This window comes from Hippocampus bargibanti, linkage group LG11 (assembly GCF_051943395.1).
Source record: "Hippocampus bargibanti isolate YZ-2025 linkage group LG11, ASM5194339v1, whole genome shotgun sequence".
NCBI lineage: Eukaryota > Metazoa > Chordata > Actinopteri > Syngnathiformes > Syngnathidae > Hippocampus > Hippocampus bargibanti.
Genome location: NC_142744.1, coordinates 22,800,324 through 22,827,794, shown reverse-complemented (window position 1 = coordinate 22,827,794; position 27,471 = coordinate 22,800,324). Strand labels below are relative to the sequence as shown.

Here is a 27,471-nt window from a genome sequence, read left to right as displayed (position 1 = left end):
GGAGAAGAGATAAAGAAGGTGGATGATTTTAATTACTTGGAGTCAACTGTCCAGAGCAATGGAGAGTGTGGAAAAGAGGTGAAGACGCGTGTCCAGGCAGGCTGGAGCGGCTGGAGAAAAATGTCAGATGTGATGTGTGATAGAAGGGTTTCAGCTAGGATGAAAGGAAAAGTGTATAAAACAGTGGTGAGACCTTCCATGATGTTTAGACTGCAGACAGTGCCACTGAAGAAAAGACAGGAAGCAGAGCTGGAGGTAGCAGAGCTGAAGATGTTGAGGTTTTCTTTGGGAGTGAGCAGTTTGGATAGAATCAGGAACGAGTACATTCGAGGGACAACTTATATTAGAGGCTTTGGAGAGAAAGTCAGAGAGGCCAGACTGAGATGGTTTGGACATGTCCAGAGGAGAGAGAGTGACTATATCGGGAGAAGGATGCTGAGCCTTGAACTGCCAGGCAGGAGACCGAGAGGAAGACCGAAGAGGAGGTTTATGGATGTGGTCAAAGAGGACATGGAGGTAGCTGGTGTGAGAGAAGAGGATGCACAAAACCGGGTTAGATGGAGGACATTGATTCGCTGTGGTGACCCCTGAAGGGAAAAGCCGAAAGGAAAAGAAGAAGTAATCCGGAGTGATCCATCATTGCAAAATGGATTTGCCTTCCAACATTGGACCACAATGTATATTTTAATGTTGAAGTGTACAGTTGCTTACGAACTTAATTGGTTCCCAGACATAGTGTGTAAGGCAAAAAGTTCGTATCCCAAAAATTAATTTCCCATAGGAAACCATTAAAATGTGAATAATCTGTTCCCATAAAACGTAATTATCTATTTAATAATTTTCTCAGCCTTAAAACTATACAAAATATACATTATTTAATGTATAATAAATGTGCTATGGTATTATAATTAAAGAAATAAACGGTACTATATAATAAAGTTGTTTTATTTACCTTTGTGATGGTCGTTGATGGCTTGATAGAATGGAGTGGCCGGTTTAATCAGCATTAAACACTTGAAGTGAGGTCTGCAAGACCTCACTTCAACCACTTCAACCCTTTCTTCTTGTTATTTTTTGCATTACTACATTACGTCACTACCTCACTTTACATACGTCACTACCTCACTTTACATAGGTCACTACCTCACTTTACATACGACACTACCTCACTTTACATTCAGAAATTACATGTATAGTCTGTTGTCAATTGTATGTCTTTTTTAGCCACGTTAGCCAACTATTAGTGCCTTGCATGCTGGGTCCGAGAGGACATTAATTTCATCTGTGCTGTATGTCATGCATATTAGCATCTTTGACAATAAAGCTGACTTTGACTTTGATGAGGAACGTAGCCTTCTTCTTTCACCATCTAGAGGAATGATCCCTTGTAGGTGCTTTCTCTGTGATAATGTTACCTTGTTTCTCATCAATTGTGTTATTTGTGGAGCCTGATTGACGGGATATTTTAACCTTGCAGTCTACACTCTACCTTTGAACTATCAAAGTTTAAACGATTCCAAATGTCACTCTTTTCTATCAATTTTCTCATTCTCTCTCTGTCGTCGGCCTGTCTCTTTAATGTTTAACGGCCTCACTCTTTCTCTGTCTCTCTCTGTCTGTAACCCAACCCCTCACTGCTGCGTTCTTGACCACTCACGTGGCTTTAACCAAAAACTGGGGGCAGGGAATAGAGGACAAAAAAAGTTGGCTGCCATATTCTTTTTTGGAGAATGGCCTCACTCTTTCTCTGTCTGTAACCCCCACCCCCTCACCGCTGCGTTCTTGACGAACCATGTGGCTTTCACCGAAGACTGGGAGCGGGAATAGAGGACAAAAACAGTTGGCTGCCATTTTGTTGTTAGAGAACGGGCTCATTCGCGAACGACACATCACTCATTGTGGCGCTGCATGTGTATCCTGAAAGAAAGTTCATATGCCAATGTAATTTTTTCATAAATTTAACGTTCGTAAACCGAAAAGTTCGTAAGCCAAGGGGTTCGGAAACCAAGGTATCACTGTACTTTATAAGCAGTTCGGTGGTCCAGTGGTTAGCGTGTCGACCTCACAGTACAGAGGTCGTGGGTTGCTAATAATAATAATACATTACATTTTAATATCAAGGAGACTATCAAGGAGATTTTACAGTTAGAAAATATTTTTTTCTGCGGGTGAGCAGCGGCAACCACACCTTTTCTGCATCCAATATTATAAGCGCCTTTCAAAGCTCTCAAGGACACTTTACAGTCACAGACAAGCATAGGTACTATAATAAATAAAATATAAGCACAAACAGAATACAATAAAGAAAATACAATTATAAATAGAAACAAGAGAGAGAGCTACACAGAAAATGCAATTTTAAATAGGTCGGTTTTGAGGTGGGACTTGAAGGTAGGAAGAGAATCAATGTTACGAATGTTGGGAGGAAGTGAGTTCCAGAGTTTGGGGGCAGGGCAGCTGAAAGCTCTGTCACCCATCGTGCTGAGACAGGATGGGGGCACATAGAGGTGGAGGGAGGAAGAGGATCTGAGGTAACGAGAGGGAATAGAGATTTGAAGAAGGTCAGATAGGTATTATGGGGGGCAAGGTTATGGATAGCTTTAAATGTGTGAAAAAGAATTTTAAAGTTGATTCTATATTTGACCGGGAGCCAGTGGAGCTCTTGGAGGACAGAAGTGATGTGGTGAAAGGATGAGGTTCTGGTGATGATCTGGGCTGAAGAATTCTGGAGGAGTTGAAGTTTGTAGAGAAGTTTCTGAGGGACACCAGAGAGAAGTGAATTGCAATAGCCAATCCAGGAGGTGACAAGATTATGAACGAGGATAGCAGTGGTGAGAGGAGTGAGAGACGCGCGAAGACGATTGATATTGCGTAGGTGGAAGTATGCAGATCGGTTATTTATATGGGAGTGGAAAGATAGTGTGCTGTCAAGAATGACACCTAGGTTTTTGACCAGATGGGAGGGAGAAACGGTGGAATTGTCAATAGTGAGAGAGAAAATGTTAGCTTTGCTCAAGGTGGATCTTGTACCAACGAGGACAATTTCACTTTTTTCGCTGTTAAGTTTGAGGAGGTTATGGGTAAAACAGGATTTAATGTCAGAGCAGCAGAGTGAAAGGGAAAAGGTGGAATAGAGGCGTCGGGTTTGCTGGAGAGATAGAGCTGGTTGTCATCCACAAAGCAATGAAATTGTATACCAAATTAACGGAGAATATTGCCAAGCGGAAGAAGGTAGGTGATAAAGAGGAGCGGTCCCAGGACAGAGCCTTGGGGCACACCAGAAGATACAGGAGAGGACTGTGAAGTGAAGGAGTTCATTTGGATGAAATGAGAGCGGCCAGAGAGATAAGAGTGGAACCAGCGTAGTAGCGTGTCGGTGATCCCTCTGGAGGATAGTCTGTCAAGGAGGATGGGATGAGAAATGGTGTCAAAAGCTGCAGTGAGGTCAAGAAGGATGACGATGGAGAGTAATCAGAATCAGAATCAGAATCATCTTTATTGCCAAGTATGTAGAACACACAAGGAATTTGTTTCCGGTAGAACACGCTGCACTAGTATCGTTGTCAAAAAAACTGCTAAGTGGCACTATACAGTTCCATTTTGGCTACTGTTGAAACTTCCAAAAGAAGATCATTCGTGACTTCGCGACCCTAGTGAGCATAAATTTGATTGGAAAATGTATGAATGAAAGAATGTACATTTTCAGGGCTGTGTAGCCTTACCCAGACTATAAAGCATATTATCCACGCATGTGTCTCACCTGTGCAGCTCCCAATGGAGGGACCCTCAGTCTCTTCATTGCCTTCTGCCTGTCACCACCTTCCAATTCTGTTGTGACCAATGTCTGAAAGACAGCATCAAGTTGTTATCGTGTGAGCCACAAGGTGCATACCATGTGAACAGTTCATTATCTCTTTAAAGGACAACAGACACCTCCCAGCATAGTTGCGTCCGTAATTTGTAAAATCACTTCAAGTGGCTTCTACTGACCGCATTTTACAAAGATTCCACACCCTGAATTGATTGCCAGCCAATCGCAGGGCACACAAAGACGTACAACAGTCACTCTCACACTCACACCTAGGGACAATTTGGAGTGGTCAATCTGCCTGCCATGCATGTTTTTGGAGTGTGGGAGGAAACGGGAGGACCTGGAGAAAACCCACGAGGGCCCGGGGAGAACATGCAAACAGGGAGGCCGGACCGGGACGCGAACCGGCGACCTCTGCACTGTGAAGCCGGTGTGCTAACCACCCGACTACCAGGCCGCCGTAGCTCCTTCAGCTACGCGGGAGACTATTAGACCTGCGCTGCAAGAAGAAGAGGTACCGCCGCTCGTTCTTACCGAATGCTGTCAGGCTTCGCAATTCTCAATGATCACATGTGGGAAAGAAAAAACTGGACACTTGTAATTATGGGTTGATGCAATACATATCAATATGCCTTTCTTGATACTTACATTATGTACAGTTTTTATGAAACGGTTTTTGCACATTTACAGTATACAGTTGACATTTTTATTCAAGCGATGCTTAGAATATCTTGTTTTCTATCCTTTCACCCCTCAGCCCATCCCCTTTCAAATTGCTGCTGTGGACTGCAAATTTCCCCATTGTGGGACGAATAAAGGTTTTCTGATTCTGATTCTGAAGTGACGTATATTCAGGAACTCCCTCAGCGAGAAAGCGATACACAGGCGAGTTTGAGTGCATTTTTGGCACTTTGGTTAGTCTGAAAACACTGTGTTGAGCGCAAAATTATAAGGAAAACAACAAAAATAACTTGATGGTGAGTCGTTGCGGTAACACGCATCAGAATCAGAATCAGAATCATCTTTATTGCCAAGTATGTAGAACATACAAGGAATTTGTTTCCGGTAGAACACGCTGCACTAGTATCGTCGTCAAAAAAACTGCTAAGTGGCACTATACAGTTCCATTTTGGCTACTGTTGAAGAGTTCAAAGAGTTAATGGCTTGGAGGAAGAAGCTGTTTAAATGTCTGCTGGATTTGGTGCGCATGGATCGGTAGCGCCTGCCTGAGGGGAGTAGTTGGAAAAGGTGGTGGGCAGGGTGCGGAGGGTCCAGTAGGATTTTCCGCGCCCTTGTTCAGATTCTTGCAGTGTGCAAGTCCTCGAGAGTGGGTAGGGCGGTGCCAATGATTTTTTCCGCCGTCCTAACTGTCCGTTGAAGTCGGATTTTGTCCATTTTTGTGGCGGCCCCGAACCAAACGGTGATGGAAGAAAAGGTGTAAGTTTACACAAATTCCCAGCGGAAATACCAGCCATTTGGGCGGAATGGGAAAGACAAGTCCAACAAACGAGAGCAGGGTGGAAGGCCACGAAGCATTCATTTGTTTGTCGTGCTCATTTTGAAGAAGATTGTTCCGAGAGGAAAGTGTCCTCAACAACAGATGGAACAGACGCGGCCGCCCCCAACCAAAAAACAAACAAACTCTGGTTGTCATTTGATAATCAATCCAAAATGCTTAGCTCACCTAACGAAACAGATTTTTTCCCAGTTTTGAGAGGTGAAAATGGCTTGCTTTAATTTGTTACAATGTTTGGGACTTAACAAACATGCTGTCTATGGGTTTCCTTTCAGGTCAGGCTTTTGGAGAAGCGACGTGAAATTAATTAACACGTACATTAAGTGTACAGGCAACATCCGAGTTACGACCGGGTCTGGTTCCGACAAAACGGTCGCAAGTCAAACGATCGTAAATAGAAAAGCATTCAAAATGGCTGACGCGAGGATCACGTGATCATAACCAATGACGACAACCCGGCATCTCCTATACGACAAGATAATATACGATGTCAATCTGTTCTATTTAAGCAGCATTTTCTATTGAATACTATTATATAACAAAATGTTGACAGTTCATTTATAAATCTTAGAACTTCTAGTGTCATTTTAATCATTTTATATTTCGTATTATCGATCTTTATTACTGTGTCGGCGCACACGCTTTCTGCTGACTCACGCATGCGAGCTTTCCAAAAATCACTCTCCCTGCTAACAGAGAAGCCAGAAGAGGTCACCTGTCTCAAAGAGGCGGCGGCGCTGACCGTGAGCCCGACGCGGCGTTTGCGTTGCGGCGATCCCACCCACTCCGCCTCAGCGTCGGTGGACACCCCTCCCTCCCCCCGATTGTCACGTTCGGATTGACAGCTGGGGGTGGGGCCACGGCTCCCCGCTTACTTCACTTCCTTCTTCAGGACAGCGGGTACGAAAACGGGACGCTGTCAACTTGTATTTGTACTTTGTATTACCCTGGACTTTCTATATCTTCGTCCGAGCTTCCCCCCGCCTACCCCAGTTTTTAAAGGCGCATATAAATTAAATGTATTATTATTATTATTATTATTATTATTACAGTAAAGTCTCGTTATATCGATATCGGATATATCGATAGTCCCGGTTATATCGATACTATTTCTATGCACGCACGGAGAAAATTTCATGCAAACAGGGTCGGATATATCGATAGTCCCGGTTATATCGATATTTTTTCGGACTCCCTTGAATATCGATATAACGAGACTTTACTGTATTATTATTATTATTCCGTTTCTGCACCACCGTGTGCGAGTTGCTTCTCGCCATTGTTAGGTTTCCCATCCCCCCCCCCCTTGTCGTTTTTGGTATTCTTTATTTTTGATTACTCCCCTGCTCCTCTTTTTGGGACCAGCGCTTTGTGTTGGAGCTTAATAAATCATCCTGCAGAGACCTCTGACTCTGTCGCGTTGCTGGCTGTAGCGGTAGCAGCCATAGAATTAAAAAAAAAAAAAAAAAAGGTCTGGCGGTCGTGGTCGTAAGTATGGGTGGTCATAACTCGCGCCAGTCGTGAATCAGATGTTACCTGTATATTCAGCAGATTGTTTCTGTCCCCTGAAAATGCGAGCACAACTTTCAAAGAAAGTCACGTAGAGTTCTCAAATGGAGAAAATACAGAGACAAAGAGACAAATAAGTACAAACGGAGAGCCCTTCACTTCCACAGGCTGTAGAGGACACAACAGCCCAGCAGTCGGACAGTTACTTGCTCCAAGGAACAAGGACAGAAAAAAATGACACCTAACAAGCAACTCAAGTGCTTCTCCAGGAGTCTGAAACTTACAAAATGCGCCTGTGTTGACAGACCAAAGCTTCTTCTTCTTTTCTCTTCGGGTGTCGCCACAGCCCATCAACGTACTCCATCTTACCCTGTTTTGCGCATCCTATTGTCTCACAAACGCTAGAAATTAGAGCAACTTTTCACTGAGTTGTAGATGCCACAACCACCTGGCAGTTGAACAGTTACTTGCTTCAACAAGGTAAGCACCGCTAGACACATATTGACATCCGAGAAGCCACTTGAGTGAATGTTACTTCAAGAGTGTAAAATTGACAAGATGTGGTTCATCATATTTCTCACATTCCTGGAATTTGTCCAACATGATCAGAATCAGAATCAGAAAACCTTTAATCGTCCCACAATGGGGAATTTTGAAATACAGTAAAGTCTCGTTATATCGATATTCAAGGGAGTCCGAAAAAATATCGATATAACCGGGACTATCGATATATCCGACCCTGTTTGCATGTAATTTTCTCCGTGCGTGCATAGAAATAGTATCGATATAACCGGGACTATCGATATATCCGATATCGATATACCGAGACTTTACTGTATTCGAAACAAAAGTATTTTGAAGACTGTTTTTGACAGGAACCAACTCCTTTGACATTCCTCTGAATATTCTGATTCATCCAAATCTTCTTAAGGCAATGAAACGATTGCAATTGGACTGTCACAATTTCTCAAACTATTTTAAGACATTTTCAGGGATGAGCTCCTCAAGCCCTTTGCTAGAAATGAAGGCAGTGCAGTGGACCCTGGAATTCTACAGTGTCCAGTGACTGGGTCAGCAGTGATGAGACGACGTAGGCATGCCATTGAGTGGCTCACCTATTCCCCAGAACTCAATAATATTCGAGCAAATCTGGAGAATCATGTTTGTATCTCGAGAGCAGTCCAATGGTTGAGAATCATTAGATTTTGATGGGAAGTGATCCCAAAGCACAATAATAACATTATTATACGGATTTTAAGCATTTGTGACATTTTTAAATGTTTTTATCCTAATTTCATCAGCAATTATTTCTTTGTGACTGAAAAATCCCTTCTTTTTTGTAGTCATGGAATCAGAATCACAAATCCTTTATTCGTCCCACAATGGGGAAATTTGCAGTCTACAGCAGCAATTTGCAGCAATTTATGAAATGTATTTACCTCAGTTTCAGATATAAGCTGTGTGATTTTCTTGCAAGTGTAGAATGGAGCAACTTCAACATGGGCGACTCTCCAATAAGCACCCCGTGATGTATCCAAAATCTTGTCATGCTTCTTCAAGATCTTTCTGAATCCTGTGAAATTCAAGTTCTGTAAACATGCACAGAGAGGAGAGAGAGAAACACTGGTTAATGGACGTGTGTTATGAAAGCACAAAAACATTTAATAATAATAATAATAATAATAATAATAATAATACATTTCATTTACAAGCGCCTTTCAAAGCACCCAGGACACTTTACAATCAAAAAGAACAATCAAACCATAAACACCAGAACACTAAAACCATAAATAAAATTATAAATAATAAAATAGCTGATTAAACTAAACTGTGAATGTGGTTTTAAACAGATGTGTTTCGAGGTGGAATTTGAAAGTGGAAGAGAGTCAATATTTCAGATGTTGGGTGGAAGTGAGTTCGAGAGTTTGGGAGAAAGCTCTGCACGCCATCGTGTTGAAACGGGCAGAGGGAACAGAGAGGTGGAGGGAGGATGAGGATCTGAGGGACCGAGTGGGAACGGAAATTTGAAGAAGGTCAGACAGATAGGGAGGGGCAAGATTATGGATGGCTTCAAATGTATAAGAAGTATTTTGAATTTGATTCCGATAACCATGGCACTGGAGTGGACACATATTTGTACAACGTCTGGTAGTCTTCTTTTCCTTTCGGCTTTTCCCCTCAGGGGTCGCCACAGCGAATCAATCGAACCCGGTTTTGTGCATCCTCTTCTCTCACACCAGCTACCTTCATGTCCTCTTTGACAACATCCATAAACCTCCTCTTCGGTCTTCCTCTCAGTCTCCTGCCTGGCAGTTCAAGGCTCAGCATCCTTCTCCCAATATAGTCACTCTCTCTCCTCTGGACATGTCCAAACCATCTCAGTCTTGCCTCTCTGACTTTCTCTCCAAAGCCTCTAATATGAGTTGTCCCTCTATATGAGTTGTCCCTCTAATGTACTCATTTCTGATGATATCGAACCTGGTCACTCCCAAAACCTGAACATCTTCAGCTCTGCAACGTCCAGCTCCGCTTCCTGTCTTTTCTTCAGTGGCACTTTCTCCAGTCCAAACATCATGGCTGGTTTCACCACCGTTTTATACACTTCTCCTTTAATCCGAGCTGAAACCCTTCTATCACACATCACACCTGACATTTTTCTCCAGCAGTTGCAGGCTGCCTGGACACGCTGACTTACCACTTTTCCACACTCTCCATTGCTCTGGACAGTTGACCCCAAGAACTTAAACTCATCCTCCTTCTTTATCTCTTCTCCCTGTAGCATCAGTCTTGCACTTGGATCCCTCTCATTCACACACATATATTCCGTTTTGCTGTGACTGATCTTCATTCCTCTCCTTTCCAGGGCATACCTCCACCTCTCTAGTTCTCCCCACCGCTACCCTGTTCTCGCTACAGATCACAATGTCATCTGCAAACATCATGGTCCAAGGAGATTCTTGTCTAACATCGTCTGTCAGCCTGTTCATCGCCATCGCGAATAAGAAGGGGCTCAGAGCTGACCCCTGGTGGAGTCCCACCTCCACCTTAAAATCCTCCGTCACACCGACAGCACACCTCACAACTGTCTTAGAGTCACGATAATGTCTTGCACCGCTCTGACATACTTTTCTGTCACTCCAGACTTCCTCATGTAATACCACAGCTCTTCTCCGGGTACCCTATCATACGCTTTCTCCAGATCTACAAAGACACAATGCAATTCCTTCTGACCTTCTCTGTACTTCTCTATCAGCATTCTTAAAGCAAACACTGCATCTGTCGTACTCTTTTTTGGCATGAAGCAATACTGCTGCTCACAAAAGTTCACTTCTGCTCTTAGTCTAGCTTCAACTACTCTTTCCCAGAGTTTCATTGAATGGCTCATCAACTTTATTCCTCTGTAGTTCGTACAACTCTGCACATCTCCTTTGTTCTTAAAAATGGGCACGAGTACACTTCGTCTCCATTCTTCAGGCATCTGTTCACCATCTAAGATCTTGTTGAATAACCCAGTCAGGAACACCACCGCCACCTCTCCAAGACACTTCCATACCTCGATTGGTAAATCATCAGGCCTGAGTGCCTTTCCCCCCTTCATCCTCTTCAGCGCCCTCCTCACTTCATCCTTGCTAATGTTTGCTACGTCTTGGTCCACAACAGTCACATCTTCTACTCTTTATTCATTCTCATTTTCCTCATTCATCAATTCTTCAAAGTACTCTTTCCATCTTGCTATTGCACTACTGGCACCTGTTAAGACATTGCCATTTCAATCCTTAATCAACCTAACCTGCTGCAGGTCCTTACCATCTTTGTCTCTGTCTCGCCAGCCTGTAAAGATCAGTCTCACCTTCCTTGCTGTCCAGCCGAGCATATAAGTCATCATAGGCCTCTTGTTTGGCCTTTGCCACCTTTACTTTAACCGTGCGCTGCATCTCCTTGTACTGCTGTCTACTCTCGTCCGTCCTCTCAGTGTCCCACTTCTTCTTTGCTAGCCTCTTTCTCTGTATACACTCATGCACCTCCCCATTCCACCACCAAGTCTCCTTATCTACCTTTCTTCCACTCGATACACCAAGTACTTTCCGACCTGAGTCTCTGATTATGTTCGCTGTAGTTTGCCAATCATCTGGAAGGACCTCTTGCCCACCCAGTGCTTGTCTCACCTCCTTCCTAAATGTCATGCAACACTCTTCTTTTTTCAACGTCCACCATTTTGTCCTGACTTCAGCCTTTGGTTTCTTCATCTTCCTTACTGCCAGCGTCATCCTACACACCACCAACCTATGCTGTCTGGCTACACTCTCACCAACCACTACTTTGCAGTCACTGATGCACAAAACCAGGATAGATGGAGGACATTGCTTCGCTGTGGCGACCCCTGAGGGGAAAAGCCGAAAGGAAAAGTATATATATATATATATATAATACGAATACTACGCATCTCCAGGATAGTATATAATGTCAATCTGTTGTTTTTAAGCAACATTTTATTAGAGTGGTCATCTTAAAAAGTCGGAAATCCGCCGATTATCAGAAAATTGTCATTCCTTCAATAAAGCGCTGGTCAGACCTCTGCCAATGTTTTTCCCTTCAAGAAGGGGCAGAGTTTGGCAATCTTTTCCCTCCAACAAGGGGCAGAATTTGCCTTTTGTACAGCCGCCCTCATTTCCAGCTCAGATACCTCCAGACCTATATAACTTAGGAATTAACTCTTTTTTTTCTGATGAAAGAAGAGAGTGTAATGTTTCTTCTGCTGCATTGAATGTTTGTGTAGTTATAAAACTTGCGATTCTGTGGGTCCTGCAATTTGACTGAAAATGACTTAAACCCTGGCAATGGAGTGGACACATTTTTGCAGCGTCTGGCAGTGAACGAGTTGAATAAAAATGTCATACATTTGGAAACTATTATCCTTTCTCAAACAAAAAAAATATTGTTTATTAAAGTTACCAAACACTGTAATGAAGAACAACAAGTCTGAAACAAAACATTTTCATGTGTTGTTTGTGTTTCAACACCTGGTAATTCTGCAGCAGGATCAGACTGAGGTAGAACTCTGAGAAGGCCAGCTGAAGGTCTTTTATATTCCTGTGTTTGCACCTCTCTTGCTGTGATAGGGTAAAGACTGTTTTCCTCCTTCGTAGACCCTGCCCATTTGTTACAATCTCTCGCTGGGCATCCAACGATGACTGCAATTCATTTTGTAGAGTAGCAAATCTCCGTTGAGCCTCAGCCAGCTTTTCTGGAAGGGAAAATTCAGGGAAAATAACATGGGGATACAACTTTAGCGAATGAAATGTTGTGTGGAACTGTTCTTGTTAGGCCTCTACTATGCACAATTTATGTCAATATATACAGAATTATATTACCTGAATAAAATGTATTAATCTTGGCCAGCTCTTTTTCACATGTCTGGAAGAACTTCTCTTCAAACTTTGCAAAATACCTTTTAACGGTGTCCTCATCTGTCACTACATAAAGAAAAATGAAACATTTGTCAACACTCAATACAAGAAAACAGCATACCCAACATTAATAAATGTCTTTTCCAGTCCAAAAGTACATTTGCAGTTTCAACTAATGTTGATATTTTTATTTTGCTATGCTTATGCTTGCTATGCTTGTTATGCTTATGCTAGAATATCTTGTTTCCTATCCTTTCACCCCCCCCCCCCGACCCCATCCAATTTCTAATTGCTGCTGTGGACTCCAAATTTCCCCATTGTGGGACGAATAAAGGTTTTCTGATTCTGGTTCATATAAGACCACTGCTAATATGGACAATGGAATGCAGATAAATATGACATTACATTCAAGAGACACCCCCCCCCCCCGAAAATAAATAAGTAAATAAATAAATAAATAAATAAATAAGATGAAAAGGTTCCTTCAGCCGTCATCTGTACTTCTTTGAAAGTGTCGGACGTTTCGCTTCTTATCCAAGAAGCTTCGTCAGCAAACTAAAGTCTTACTGGTAGTTTCGGCCCTGTATATATATATATATATATATATATATATATATATATATATATATATATATATATATATATATATATATATATATATATATATCCCTACTGTCCAGACGTGGCGGTGCCGGACTCTGCTATGATTGGAAGAAATATTTTCATCGATGGACCATTCCTGTACGACTGAGAGCCTCCTCCTCTTCTTTTCCTTTCGGCTTTTCCCTTCAAGGGGTCGCCACCGCGAATCAGTAACGTCCATCTTCAGAGGTATGATACGCATGTTTGTTTTGGCCAAGCTTTTACGTCGGATGCCCTTCCTGACACAACCCTCTGTATTTATCCGGGCTTGGGACCGGCACAAGAAGACTTATGTCGCTTTGTGGCTACAGAACAAGCAACTCGCTCAGTAAAAGGCTCCCAAACACAAAATGGTCATCAGCACAAGTAAAAGTCTCCCAAACACAAAATGGTAATCGGCACAGCCTACACAGACATAAATAAATCAGAATAATCTTTATTGGACAAGTATGTTGAACACCCAAGGAATTTGTCTTCGGTAGTACAGGCTGCACAAGTATCATTATAAAGAAGCGCATGATAAATAAGTATGGAAGGGCATTCCGAAATGTAAGGTTGCCATTGTGCAGTTGTACAAGCGTGGACAGAGTCATGTTTACATAACTCTTTCTTTTAAAAACATTTGATAAACCTTTGGAAGCCGAGGACTCTAATTGCTGAAGCTTGGTACTGTAAATAGACTTAATTCACATTCTTGCTTGATGTATGGTTTCATCTGTTCAACAGCACAGGGTCTCTCGTTCTATTTTATGCTTTGTAATGCATCACACATTTTAAAGGAGGACAAGTACAGAGACTGCATGAAGGCCAGTCTTGTACATGCACTCTTACCATAAAGTCACACTCTTACAATACATGCAGAACGTGGTTTGACATTGTTCTTGCTGAAATAAGTGAGAGCGTCCGTGAAAGAGATGTTACTTGATAGGAACATGTGTTGCTCCAAAACTTGTCTGTATCTTCCAGCATTATCGGTGCCTTCACAGTTGTGCAAGTTACCAATGCCACTGAGAACTCACATACTGTATGCTGGATTTTGAATTATGTGTCCAAAACTGTTGGTTGTTTTTGTCTTTGCCTTGCAGGACAAGCCATCCACAATGTCCCAAAACCTTTTGAAATGTGTGGTTAGTGAGCCAACCTCACAGTGCTGTGGTGCAGGGTTCAATCCCACCCCAGGCCTTCCTGTGTGGAGTTTGCAAGTTCTCCCTGCGCTGGTGTGGGTTTTCTCTGGGTACTGCGGCTTTGTCGCACATTCCAAAGATATGCACGGCAGGTTAATGGAACACTCGTTGGCGGCAGTGCACAAACATTTGCCAGCAACATCTTTGATAGCGTTTCAAAATGGTATGGCACTGGACATGGTATTGGGTAAGCAAAGTGGTGTGCGTGAGATGTTTAAATAAAATTGTTGTAGTTTCATTCCCAAAAACACAGCACCTGGTGGACGATTGACCAAGGCCTTGGACAGACTCCGGTCTTCGAATAAGAAGATGAAAGAACACTCAATTGTCAATACTGAGTGGTGGTCAGATTGGATGAATATGTTTGGGTCATAAAAGTGTTTAATTGCATCTGTAATGATGTCGGCTACTATTGTCTTGGCAATTACGGTGATTTGTGGATGTTGTTGTGTTCCATGTATTAGACCCCTCTCACTTCGGGTGATCGAAAGGACTGTTGGCCCCCTCCCACCTGGAGGCCAGTATGTGATGCTGTCACAAAAGAAAGTCATAGAGTCAGATGGACGTGTCGATGTTCCGTTGGTTGAGAGTGTATGAAATAGTTGTGGTGTCCAGACAGGGGCCATGAGAGGGAATGAAATGTCATATTTCATAATTTGCTTTTATCATACATTTTTGTTATATGTTTTATTTGTCATTTCATGTGTTTTTATTACACCTTTTTGCTTTTTCTTCTCTTCATCCATTTATTTTATTAATATAGTCTACTATTTAGGTAATTGCTGTGATGGTCTATTAGATTAGTCCATGAGAGGAAATGAAGTGTAAAAATAGAGCCTTGCTTCTAATAACTAGATGAGAGTACAAAGATGTAGTGTTTGGTTGGAGACGTGTGTAATAGGCACCATGAGATAATGTCATCACACAAAGGAAGTGTGAAATCACAAAATGATCAAATAATGCACAACGGAGGTGAAAGGTGACAACATGACGCAACTTGAGATATCTCCACCCCTGCCAGCCTAGAGGTCAAAAGAACCACTCAGAGGACGACATCACAGACCGGATAATGAGAGGAATCCAATGAAAAATTAATTGTTTTGTTGGAGCTAAATTTGAATAGGCATGTACCCTTTAAATCTGGGCTACTCCGTCTTAGTCTCTCTTACTGATTTTGAGGGCACACGAATATTCTCTGTGTCAGGGCGCTCTTTGAACTCTTTCAACAGTAGCCAAAATGGAACTGTATAGTGCCACTTAGCAGTTTTTTTGACGACGATACTAGTGCAGCGTGTTCTACCGGAAACAAATTCCTTGTGTGTTCTACATACTTAAATAAAGATGATTCTGATTCTGAGTCCAAGAATTCTGTATCAGAATAAATATATAATATAAACTGAGACAGAGAGAATTTTAAAACTGAAGAAAGATAAGGAAGGCTTCTACAAAGAAGTTATCGACGCCTTTCTTAAGAAGGAGCGGCGCATGGACTTCATTTATAAGTAAAGGTAACACGATCCTAACATTTTTTGTATATTTTTTTCCATGTTACAGTTTGTGTATATAAAGATTGCTGGCATGACATTTTAAACAAAACACATTAACTGTTGCCAATCAAATGGTGAATAAGCTACTCTATAAAGTTCCCATGTTGGTAAATCTGACTGTGATGACGTCAGTGCCTCACCAGCCATGAACCTTACCGCACGTCACTGTCGTGCACCCAGTAAATAAAAAGTTTTAAAATTGGCACATTCAGTGAAGATGCATACGTGTGAGTGAGAGAGCGAGAGTGAGAAATAAAATACCTTCAATGGATGGGGCCTGGTCCTGAGCCGCATACAACATCTCTTTGAATGCCTGAAGAAACAGATTGCATCATAAATATAGTAGTATTGACTAATGGGTTGTGACAGGTAAACACTATACAGTGGGACCTCGGTTTACGAACACCTTGTCTTACGAACGTTTCGGTTTACGAACGTTAAATTTATGATAATTAAACCTTGGCATACGCACTACTTTTCGGGATACAGACGAAGCGCCGCCCCACCACGGCTCGCGGACGAATTTACGGCGGAAGAACACCAAACCACACGACCGAACAGCGCCACCTACCTTTCCACACCCCCTTTCTCTGAATGCATGTGTCGTTTGTCTTCAATGATTTATCACAGAGACTTTTGCTGTTATGGGACCAAAAAAGACGCCACCATAGGCTCGTGTTTAGCCGAAGAAGACACTAAACAAAATTACAGTCAAGGAGAAGAAGGAGATCACTGAGAAACACGACCGAGGTGTGCGTTTGTCTGACTTAACGGCCCAGTACCAATATGCTAAGTCCACCATTGCTACCATCGGTCTCGGGCAATAAAAGAGGTTGAAAAACTTAAATAAAGAATAAAGCAATCATATCCGAGAAAGCACGGCAAATTTACTGATATCGTCATGTGGCACCCTCGAAGTTCGCCGTTTATTGATGAATTTAAAGGCAGCAACTGATGGTTCGAGAACTTCAGACTCAGAATCAGAAAACCTTTATTCTTCCCACAATGGGGAAATTTGCAGTCGACAGCAGCAATTGAAAGATATTCTAAGCATAACAAATAAAAATGTCAACTGTATATTGTGCAAATGTAAATGTGCAAAACCGTCTCATAAAAAAACTACATAGTGCAAGTAACAAGAAATGCATATTGATATATTGCATCAACCCATATTTACAAGTGTCCAGGTTTTATTTTTTTCACATGTGATCATTGAGAATTGCAAAGCCTGACAGCAGTCGGTAGGAACGAGCGGCGGTACCTCTCCTTCTTGCAGCGCGGGTGTAATAGTCTATAATATATATATATCAATATATGAACAATCAGTGGGGCCACAGGGAGTGGTCCTCTGCTCCCCCCCAACCTGAGAGTAGAGACCTATCATTGCTGTGTCCGGCGCCGCCATGTCTGGACATTAGGGATATATAAATATGAGTGGTGGTCACGGTGGACCCGCGTGGGTTTTCTCCGGGTCCTCCGGTTTCCTCCCACACTCCAAAAAACATGCATGGCAGGCAGGCAGATTGATTGATATATATATATATATATATATATATATATATATATATATATATATCGGTTATATTGATAGTCCCGCTTATTACGATACTATTTCTATGCACGCACGGAGAAAATTACATGCGCGCAGGGTCGGATATATCGATAGTCCCGGTTATATCAATATTTTTTTTCGGACTCCCTAGAATATCGATATAACGAGACTTTACTATATATATATATATATATATATATATATATATATATATATCAAAGAAAGCCGCAGTGGCATGGGGCATTGATCATGAGTTACGTGCCAGAAATCTATATTCAAAGTAAGAAGTGAAGAGTCATTCCAACTTTCACTGTACAACAATTGATTTGTTAGTTCGTGAAACCAGACAATACATCGCAGTTTCATGTGATGGAATTGTGTCATGTACATGTTGTGGGAAAAGATGTGTGGAGGTGAAATGTCCCTTCACACTCATGGACAGTGATATAGCTACTGCTGTCAATGACGAGTCATTTTGTCTTGACAAGGACTTGCATTTGAAAAAAGGACACAGATACAACACACAAGTGCAGCTTCAAAAGTATGTACACAAAATAATGTGACTTTTTTCTTTGACCATGTCCTTCCAGAAGTTGTATCAAGAAAACTTGAGAACAGCAGACCAAAACCTAGTGACAAAATTCCTGATAAGGAGTCAGTGGATAATGTGTGGAGCATCTGTCAGGAGGAGCATGGACGTATGATCATGTGTGATGGTGTTGACTGTCCATATACATGGTTTCATTATGAATGTGTAGACCAGGGGTGTCAAACATCTGGCCCACGGGCCGGAACCGGCCACCAAGGAGATTTGATGAGGCTCGCAGGATAATTTAAAAGTGAAAAAAATGCACAAACAACATGGAATTCATATTTTTAATGGGGTGCAATCCAAGAATTGTCCACAATGGGGCAGAGTGGGGCTGTTTCGATCAGCGTAGTAGAAAACAGTGTTTTTTTCAACAACGGTCTTTTTTTTGCAACGTCGGTTTCAACACCCTCATTAGCCAAAATGTCATGATCCAAACGTAGAAATGTAGATGAGGAGTGTAGAATTTTCAATGTGTGTGTGACCAGACCTTATGCGGACGTAAAGCGGTACAAAGACAAGATTGCAAGATTACTGTGGGAGTTTGAGAAACGTTTTTGGGTATTTGGTGAACTTGAGACAGAATTTTTTGTTTTTCGCTCATATTTCACAGTTAAAGCTTCTGATCTAGCAGTCAAAATCCAGCTCGAAATAATGGATTTGCAATGTGATGCAAATTTGCCACCGTAGGTCTGGACAAATTTGATCAGTCTAGACTAACATCCATCCATCCATTTTCCGTACCGCTTATTCCTCGTCAGGGTCGCGGGGGGTGCTCTAGCCTATCCCAGGTATCTTCGGGCACAAGGCGGGGGACACCCTGAATTGGTTGCCAGCCAATCGCAGGGCACACAGACATACAACAGCCACTCTCACACTCACACCTAGGGTCAATTTGGAGTGTTCAATCCGAACAGGGTACCCCAAATTAACAGCCCTGGCTGCCAAAGTTTTGTGCATGTTTGGAACAACCTACCTTTGTGAACAAATCTTCTCAGAAATGAATATCAATCAAAGAAAAATGTGTTCAAAGCTCACAAACAAGCACTCAAATGACATTGTGAAAGTGTCGGCTAGTCAGGACATGACACCTGGTACTGATGCACTTGTACATGCCAAAATATGCCAAATATCAAGAACAAATACATCTAATTTCATCTTAAAGTGCAAGACTATATTTTTTGATACCAATTTATTGTTCAAGTTTTGTGCCGTTGTAGAATCATTGGGAACAGTTGCAATTGTGAATGATAAAAGTAAATGGCACATTTGTTCATGAAACGAAATGTTGTGTAAAAGAATGTTCATTAAATTTTATCCTTTTCCTCATGTTCTTGTGCTTCTTTACACCAAAACTAATGAAAGACGTGATATTTGGTTTATTTATAGCATGGATGGTATCATTTTAATGGTCCGGCCCACTTGACATCTACCGAGGCCATATGTGGCCCACGATGTGAAATGAGTTTGACACCCCTGGTGTAGACATACGAAGGAAGCCAAAAGGGTCTTGGTTTTGTCCAAGCTGTGTGATGGGATAACCGGTGCTGTTCACTTGTTTGAGTCAGAATTGCTATTTCATATGGAAAATTATTCTTTTTTTATGAACATAATAAAAGTATATAAACCCTCATGATTACCATATTTTTACTTGGTGAATGAAAAATGAAACGGCATTGGTGAATATGCATGCAATGCATCAAGTTGAATTTTAACTTGCTTTTATAAAAAAAAGTAAACATTCACTATTTTTCTATGCACAAATATATATGTAAGGAAAGAAACCTGAAGAAAAATGATCTCCTCGACCTCCGCAATGTTCTGGTATCCAATTCTTTCAATTGATGGCCTGAAGCCATAGCTGTTTTCTTCTCTCAGCGATCGGTATTCGGTGAACATTTAAGCCGATCCTTTCACAAAACGGTTCGTACAGCGAAGACTTTCATTCATCAAAACCGAAAATGAAACGCATAAGCCTACAAAAAAAAACAACTCGCTGACAACTGTTGTTTACTTGGCTTTCTGCCTACCGGAAGTAAGCGGCCGATCACGTGATCATAACAAATGACGACACGCTGGCATCTCCAATATAAAATAACAAGAACATGCTTCGTCGGCATGTATTAACGAAGTGTTTCGACTACTCTACGGGTGACTGACGCTGTGGTCGTGCCAACAGACGATGACTACCCTCCCAAAAAAAGCAGCATTTTAGATACTTGACGTCTCGTTTGATAATTGAGACATACAACAATTAAACGATACACTGCCTGCAATGAATCATTTCCGTTATATGTAAACAACAAAATGCTAATCTTTACAGCACGTACTTTAAGTTACCTTATATTGCACTTACCTCATACTGAATATATTGTTTTCTCCATTCCGGGGTGATGTGAGCCGAAAGATGCTCTGTGAATTTCATGTTAGGTTTGGACCCCCACAGGTTCAGTGATTGACCAACTGAAAAAAAATCCCACTAGGACAAACGACAGATGACTAACATCAAATTGTGTACAGCTAATCTTGACAGAAGAGACGCGTTGTTTACACGTTTGGATAGTTGTCCACTCGGAATTTGAACGCCTTCTGTACAACGACTTCTTCGCGTGCTTCTGCTTCGGTACCTTCTGTGACTGTTTCTTCTTCTACTGCGACTGCTTCTTCTTCGACTGCTACTCTTGCGGCATCTGCACTTTCGTCTTCTTCCTCCTCTACCTCTTCGTCCAGTATCTGGTGGACCTGTTCTGGCGACGCTGGCCTAAGGAGTATCTACCGGATTTACAGAAAAGACATACATGGTCTTGTCCACAGAAGAATATCAGTGAAAATAATATCGTCCTAATCGTGAACAACTCAGCAGCAAAGAATTCATGGACGATGGGACATGTAATTGAGACTATTAAGGACATTGACGGACAAGTACGCCAAGCCACGACTCTTCACCAGCAGTGACTTTTTGTGCGTCCTGTGACCAAATTTTGTTTTGTCAGTTTCACGAGACATCGGTAAAGGCTGGTCTCCACCGGTCAGTCATGTGCCGGTAACCTCTGACTCCAAACTCTTTTTTGTTTTATATTTGGTACCTTCATAAAAGAGTTCCTGACATGATGAGACACTTGTACAATGGACATTGTTGAACAATTAATTTTTGGCATTTCTTGCTGCCACCTCATGGCGCTATATGCTAATTTGGTAATTATTTATGTTCAGAAAGACAATTAGGGGCCGGAATGTTAGAGCTATAAGGAAATTTGGGGTAAAATTAGAGATTGTTGTTATTGTTCACAATTTATAATTAGATTTTGAAAAGGTGAGATATGTTTCATTTTATTGCTGTTTTACTGAAAGGACAACCGACATCACTTTTTTGTTTCCTAACTGACATCAGAAAAACGTTGTATGGCATCGAAAAATACCCAAAACACGCAGTATAGTTTTAGTCAAATGAAAAACACAAATAAAAATGACTTAAAGAGTCCAAAAATGACTTCAAATTGTACCCGGAAGTGGCCAGTTTCAGAAGGTCCCGGCCCCTTGTTTGTGGTGTAACGCCAAGACGTCTTGCCTTGCTCGAGAATCAAAACAATGGTTTCAGATTCGGAAAAGATGCTTTCTTGTTACTCATCCAGTTATGACTGTGATTTAAATAGTTCTGAAGAGGAAAGCATACATGTTTTGCAATCAATTGAAGAATTTATTCATTTTAGTCATTTTGAGGCATCTGGACATAAATGTAGTGACAAACTCTTTAGTACTCACAGTACCCAAAAAAGGCAGGAGAGGGCGACAAAGCTCTGTGGAAATTGTCTCCTGGGACGTTTTGTAAGCGAACATCAAATACACTGTACGTCATATAGTGTATCGATTCACCATTGTGTTATTTATGTGTTTCCCTTCTAATTTCGCCATCGACACGGATCAACACGAAGTTTTCAGACCAAACAAAGTACCGCAAACTGCATTGAGGTGATGCAACATAAGTGCTTTCTCAGTTAGGGGCGTTCCTTCAGTGACGTAGGGTGAGGACTCGTCACCAACTCAAAAACAAGACTTCCGGAATATTCAGCGCCAGTCTTAAAACGTAAAATCTAGCTACATGCGGTGGAATCTTTGTAAAATACGCTCAGTAGAAGTCATTTGAAGTGATTTTACAAATTATGGACACAACTTGTCCGGAGGTGTCCGTTGTCCTTAAACAACCGACGTCTCCGGACAAGTTGTGTCCATAATTTGTAAAATTGCATCAAATGACTTCTACTGAGCGTATTTTACAAAGATTCCACCGCATATACTGTAGCTACATCTTACGTTTTAAGACTCACGCTGAATATTCAGGAAGTCTTGTTTTTGAGTTGGTGACGATTCCTGACGTCACGTCTGGATCGCCCTTGACGGAGAAAGCGACACACAATCCATTTTGCGGTACTTTGTTTGGTCTGAAAACAAATCAGCCCATTTCCATCTTATGCATTTTCTGGGACGCTACACATCATGCCTCAAAATGACCCGGAAGAACTTCTTGAATCGATTGCAAATATCTATGCTTTCCTCTTCAGAACTATTTGAATCATTTTCATAACTGGATGGGGAACAAGAAAGCCTCTTCTCCGAATCTGAAGCCATTGTTTTGATTCTCGAGCAAGGGAAGACGTCTTGGTGTGACGTCACAAACTGGGGGTGGGACATTGCCCAATTCACAGCTCAATTTTTTGCAGTTTTAGCACACTAAGTAATTTTTATTGGTGTTTTGCTTTTGACTAAAAATATCATCCTGCGTGTTTTGGGTATTTTAGATCCTGTAAAACGTTTTTCTGATGTCAGTTAGGAAACAAAAAATGGTGTTGGTTGTCCTTTAAAGTAAATGTATTAGCGATATAAAGGTATCTGGGCTTCATTAGTCAACCTGTATTTAGTCTGTTAAAAAAAGGGCCACGCCATGTTGATATATTCCGAAGACAGTAAGGCGTAGAACAACTTTTCTGAACGTCTGAATTCAACTGATCAGACCGACTGAATTGACCTGATCGAATCATTTGAATTCACTTGATCAGGCCGTTTACAGTCACCTGATCTTATCGTCTAAAGTCACCTGACCAGACTGTCAGATCGTCTGAAGTAATGTGATCAGATCATGTGAAGTACAGTTTTTGTTTTTCCCCAAATTGCTGCTGTGGCCTGCACATTTCTCCATTGTGGGACGATTAAAGGCTTTCTGGTTCTGAGAACATGTTAAGACCATGTTAACATTGTGTTTTGTGTTACTACAATGTTTTGTGTATATATATCAGAATCAGAATCAGAATACCTTTATTCGTCCCGCAATGGGGAAATTTGCAATTTGTATATATATATACAGTAAAGTCTCGTTATATCGATAGTGCCGCTTATTACGATACTATTTCCATTTCCCTTGCACATTTCTAGTCTTTTTATGTATAATTAGTACAGTTTAGTACGATACCCGGTTATGACGATAATCCGGTTATTACGGTGCTCCTTTTCATCCCCCGCCGGCCATTTTTGTTGTTTATATCGATATATCCATTGCGCCATTGGTCAACTTGGTCACGTGTCTTGTTACGTGAGCCGCCATCGGTCGCGCCATTGGTCGACTTGGTCACGTGTCTTGGTTACGTGTCACGCCATCAGTCGCGCCATTGGTCGACTTGGTCAGGTGACTTGGTTACGTGCCCAGCACCCGTGTAGCAGAGCCATTTTCATTTTCAGACGCTAGCTCGTGTGTAGCAGACGAGATTGAAGTGTTTGTGTTAAAAGGTAAAAATGGGAAGCAGAAGAAGATTGATGACTTTTTTTAAATTGTATACATAATACAGTAAGATGTAAGCGTTGCAGTTTCCCTGTTGTGTTATGTACATGCCCACTGTACTGTATATGAATGCAATCGTTTTTTGCAACAATGTTTCTTGTTTTGTCTGCTGAAGCGCGATGATTTTGATGAAAATTATTAACATTCCATACTGTGTATTAAAGGACAGCCGATGTCACTTTTTATTCAAATGCAAATAAAAATGACTTCACGCCAAGACGTCTTGCATTGCTTGTGAATCCAAACAATGGCTTCAGATTCGGATAATATGCTTTCTTGTTACACATCCAGTTATGAATATGTTTCAAATACACTGTCGTTCTGAAGATTAAAGCATACATGTTTACAATCATTAAAGAATTATATGTGCCATTTTGAGGCAACATTGGGGGAACATCTCCAAAAAAAAAGGGAGCTAATGGCCAGCTCCGTTTCTTATTTGGCGCTTGGCTGCCCTCTTTTGGCGGCTTTTGTTTAATGCAGTTCGGCGCAGGATCGGATATATCGATAGTCCCGGTTATATCGATATTTTTTCGGACTCCCTTGAATATCGATATAACGAGACTTTACTTAAAATCCTCGTCTATATATATATATATATAAATATATATATATATATATATAAAATCCTCGTCTCACCCCCCATGGGTGGTGTCTGTCCCCCATTTTACCTTGGGTAGGCCAGGAAGCTTGAGGGTGCTCCGGCCACCACAGGCACGTCTGTCACCTTTACCTTCCAGGCTCTCGCCAGCTCCTCTCTGAGCCCTTAGTATTTCTCGTTTTTCTCGTGTTCCTTCTTTCTGATGTTTCCATCACTCGGGACCGCTACATCCATGACAACGGCTTTCCTTTGACCTTTATCTATGACCACAATATCTGGTTTGTTGGCCATTACCATCTTTGCAGTCTGTACCTGGAAGACACACAGGATCTTTGCTTGGTCATTCTCTACTACCTTGGAAGGTGTTTCCCATTTTGACCTTGGGTTTTCCAGTCCATACTCCGCACAGATGTTTCGGTAGACTATGCCAGCCACCTGGTTATGGCGCTCCATGTAGGCTTTCCCTGCCAGCATCATCATTCTCTGAGTACATCCGTTGGAGCCTTCTCTTTGATGTATTCATTGAGCTTGGATGTTTCATCCTGGACAGTGGCTTTCACACTCACTAGTCCCCGGCCTCCTTCCTTACGGCTTGTGTACAGTCTCAGGGTGCTGGACTTGGGATGGAACCCTCCATGTATGGTGAGGAGTTTTCGGGTCTTAACATCCGTGGTCTGAATCTCTTCCTTTGGCCACCTTATTATTCCTGCAGGGTATCTGATCACTGGCAGGGCATAGCTGTTTATTGCTCTTGTTCTTGCCATTGAGCTGGCTTCTGAGGACTTGCCTCACCCGCTGGAGGTATTTGGTCGTAGCCGCTTTCCTTGTTGCTAGTTCGAAGTTGCCATTGGCCTGTGGTATACCGAGGTACTTGTAGCTGTTTGCAATGTCTGCTATTGTTCCTTCAGGGAGTGAGACCCCTTCAGTGTGGACTACCTTGCCCCTCTCAGTCACCATCCGACTACATTTCTCCAGCCCGAATGACATCCCGATGTCATTGCTGTAGATCAGGGGTCGGGAACCTTTTTGACTAAGAGAGCCATAAAAGTAAAATATTTAGAAATGTTATTCAGCGAGAGCCACGCGCGCGCGCACACACACACACACACACACACGGGCGCACGCACACACACACACACACACACAGACACAGGCGCGCGCGCACAGACACACACACGGGCGCACGCGCGCACACACACACGCGCGGCCACTTTTCAACAAAATATCAGAATGTATTATTTAAAATAACTTTGTGATAGTACTCACCATTAACATGAATGGTTTTCCGTTCAGCGTGATTAATAAAAATCCAGGCAAACGATCGGAATGAAATTCAACTTGCCGGTTCAGAGGCGAAGTTACTGCTAGATAGCCTGTACACGCTCATAAGCTTCCACACTTGCTATCTGCAATATACTTCTCCCAGAAGTATGTTGATGCTAGCGTTAACATGGGGCTTGTTAAAATGTCACTTACATTCGACTGTTTCATCCATGGTGTTGTTTCATTGGAAATTAGAATCAGAACATTTTCTCTCCTCAAAGGCTAATGCTTCGGTGCATTCACCCGAAATGCACTCGTGGGGCTCATTTAAAGGGGCGTTTACCTGTTTCGACTGACGGCCAGTGTCATCCAATCAAAATTGCGCTTTCCGCCAACTGCTGCCCCAACGGGAAATCAACGGCGAAAAAAACGAGAATATGTATTTAGTTTTACCGGCGAGCCATATGTAATCATCAAAAGAGCCATATATGGCTCGCAAGCCATAGGTTCCCGACCCCTGCTGTAGATCCTGGTTGTGTGGATCAGGGAGTCTATGTCCCTTTCGCTCTTAGCATACAGCTTTATGTCATCCATGTAGAGGAGGTGACTGATCGTAGCTCCATTTCTGAGGCGGTATCCATAGCCTGTTTTGGCGATTATCTGGCTGAAGGGATTCAGTCCTATGCAGAACAGCAGTGGGGAGAGTGCATCACCTTGGTATATGCCACATTTGATGGACACTTGCGTTAGTGGCTTGCCATTGGCTTCAAGTGTGGTTTTCCACATCCTCATCGAGTTTGCAATGAAGGCTCTCAGGGTCCTGTTGAACTTATACAACTCCAAGCATTCAGTGATCCATGTGTGTGGCATCGAGTCATATGCTTTCTTGTAATCAATCCAGGCTCTGCACAGGTTGGTATGTCGGGACCTGCAGTCTTGTGCGACTGTTCTGTCAACCAATCGCTGATGTTTGGCACCTCTAGTATCTCTACCAATGCCTTTCTGTGCTTTGCTCATGTATTGATCCATGTGTCCACTCATCTTAGCCGCAATGATGCTTGACATGAGCTTCCATGTTGTGGAGAGACAGGTTATTGGCCGATAGTTGGAAGGAACTGCACCCTTTGAGGAATCCTTCATGATCAGGATTGTTCGTCGTTCGGTTAGCCATCCTGGATGAGTCCCATCCGTCAGCAACTGGTTCATTTGTGCTGCTAGGCGCTCGTGGAGAGCTGGTGCCGTCCAGTTTTTCATACCTGAGACGCGTTCATGTGTATCTGCCGCTGTGATGGTAACTGGGTTGCTCTGGTCCTCTTTCAGAGTCACCAGCCATTGTGCACTGCTGTTACAGTAAAGTCTCGTTATATCGATATCGGATATATCGATAGTCCCGGTTATATCGATACTATTTCTATGCACGCACGGAGAAAATTACATGCAAACAGGGTCGGATATATCGATAGTCCCGGTTATATTGATATTTTTTCGGACTCCCTTGAATATCGATATAACGAGACTTTACTGTATCTACTGTATCTTTCAGTTTCCAGCCTTGGAGGGTCTGCTCTGCTGTTAGAACCCTGCCACTGAGCGTACACTTTCACAGGTTGTGTTGCAAACAGCCTGTTTATTCTTCTGGTCTCATTCTCTTTCGTGTACCTCTTTAGGCGGCTGGACAAGGCCTGGAGCCTTTGTTTGGCAGTTTCAAGTGCTTCAGGTATGGTTATCTGCATGTACCTCATGGGTATTGGCCTTTTATTCACACCTCTCTGGGTCTCCGTCAATTGACTCACATCTTTCCGAGCCGCCTTGATCTGAGCTTCCAACCGTCTTTTCCATGGTGGGTAACGAATCTCGTGACTCTCACGGTTGCTCTTGTAGCCAAGCATCTCTCGGATCACCGATGCTGAAGCGTATATCAGCTCATTGGTTTCCGTGATCGTTACGGTCGGGATCGCTCTCAGTGCTGCATTCACAGTTTCCATGAGACTTTCAGGTGGTACTTCACATAGCCGTTGT

General features: G+C 42.3%; 1 protein-coding gene across 2 annotated transcripts in view; it reads right to left on the bottom strand.

Moving 5' to 3' along the window:
* The window catches only part of LOC148891954 (solute carrier family 53 member 1-like), an 86,408-nt gene extending 64,553 nt beyond the window's left edge, over window positions 1-21,855 (bottom strand). For both annotated transcript variants that reach the window (XM_089007466.1, XM_089007467.1), the window contains exons 1-6: window positions 20,115-21,855; window positions 15,879-15,930; window positions 12,209-12,310; window positions 11,858-12,081; window positions 8,276-8,425; window positions 3,761-3,844 (exon numbers count right to left, since the gene is read on the bottom strand). In XM_089007466.1, coding sequence (XP_088863592.1) covers window positions 3,761-3,844; window positions 8,276-8,425; window positions 11,858-12,081; window positions 12,209-12,310; window positions 15,879-15,930; window positions 20,115-20,183 — 681 coding nt within the window. In that variant the 5' untranslated portion in view covers window positions 20,184-21,855. The remainder of the gene's footprint in view (window positions 1-3,760; window positions 3,845-8,275; window positions 8,426-11,857; window positions 12,082-12,208; window positions 12,311-15,878; window positions 15,931-20,114) is intronic.
* Window positions 21,856-27,471: the final 5,616 nt, after the last annotated feature.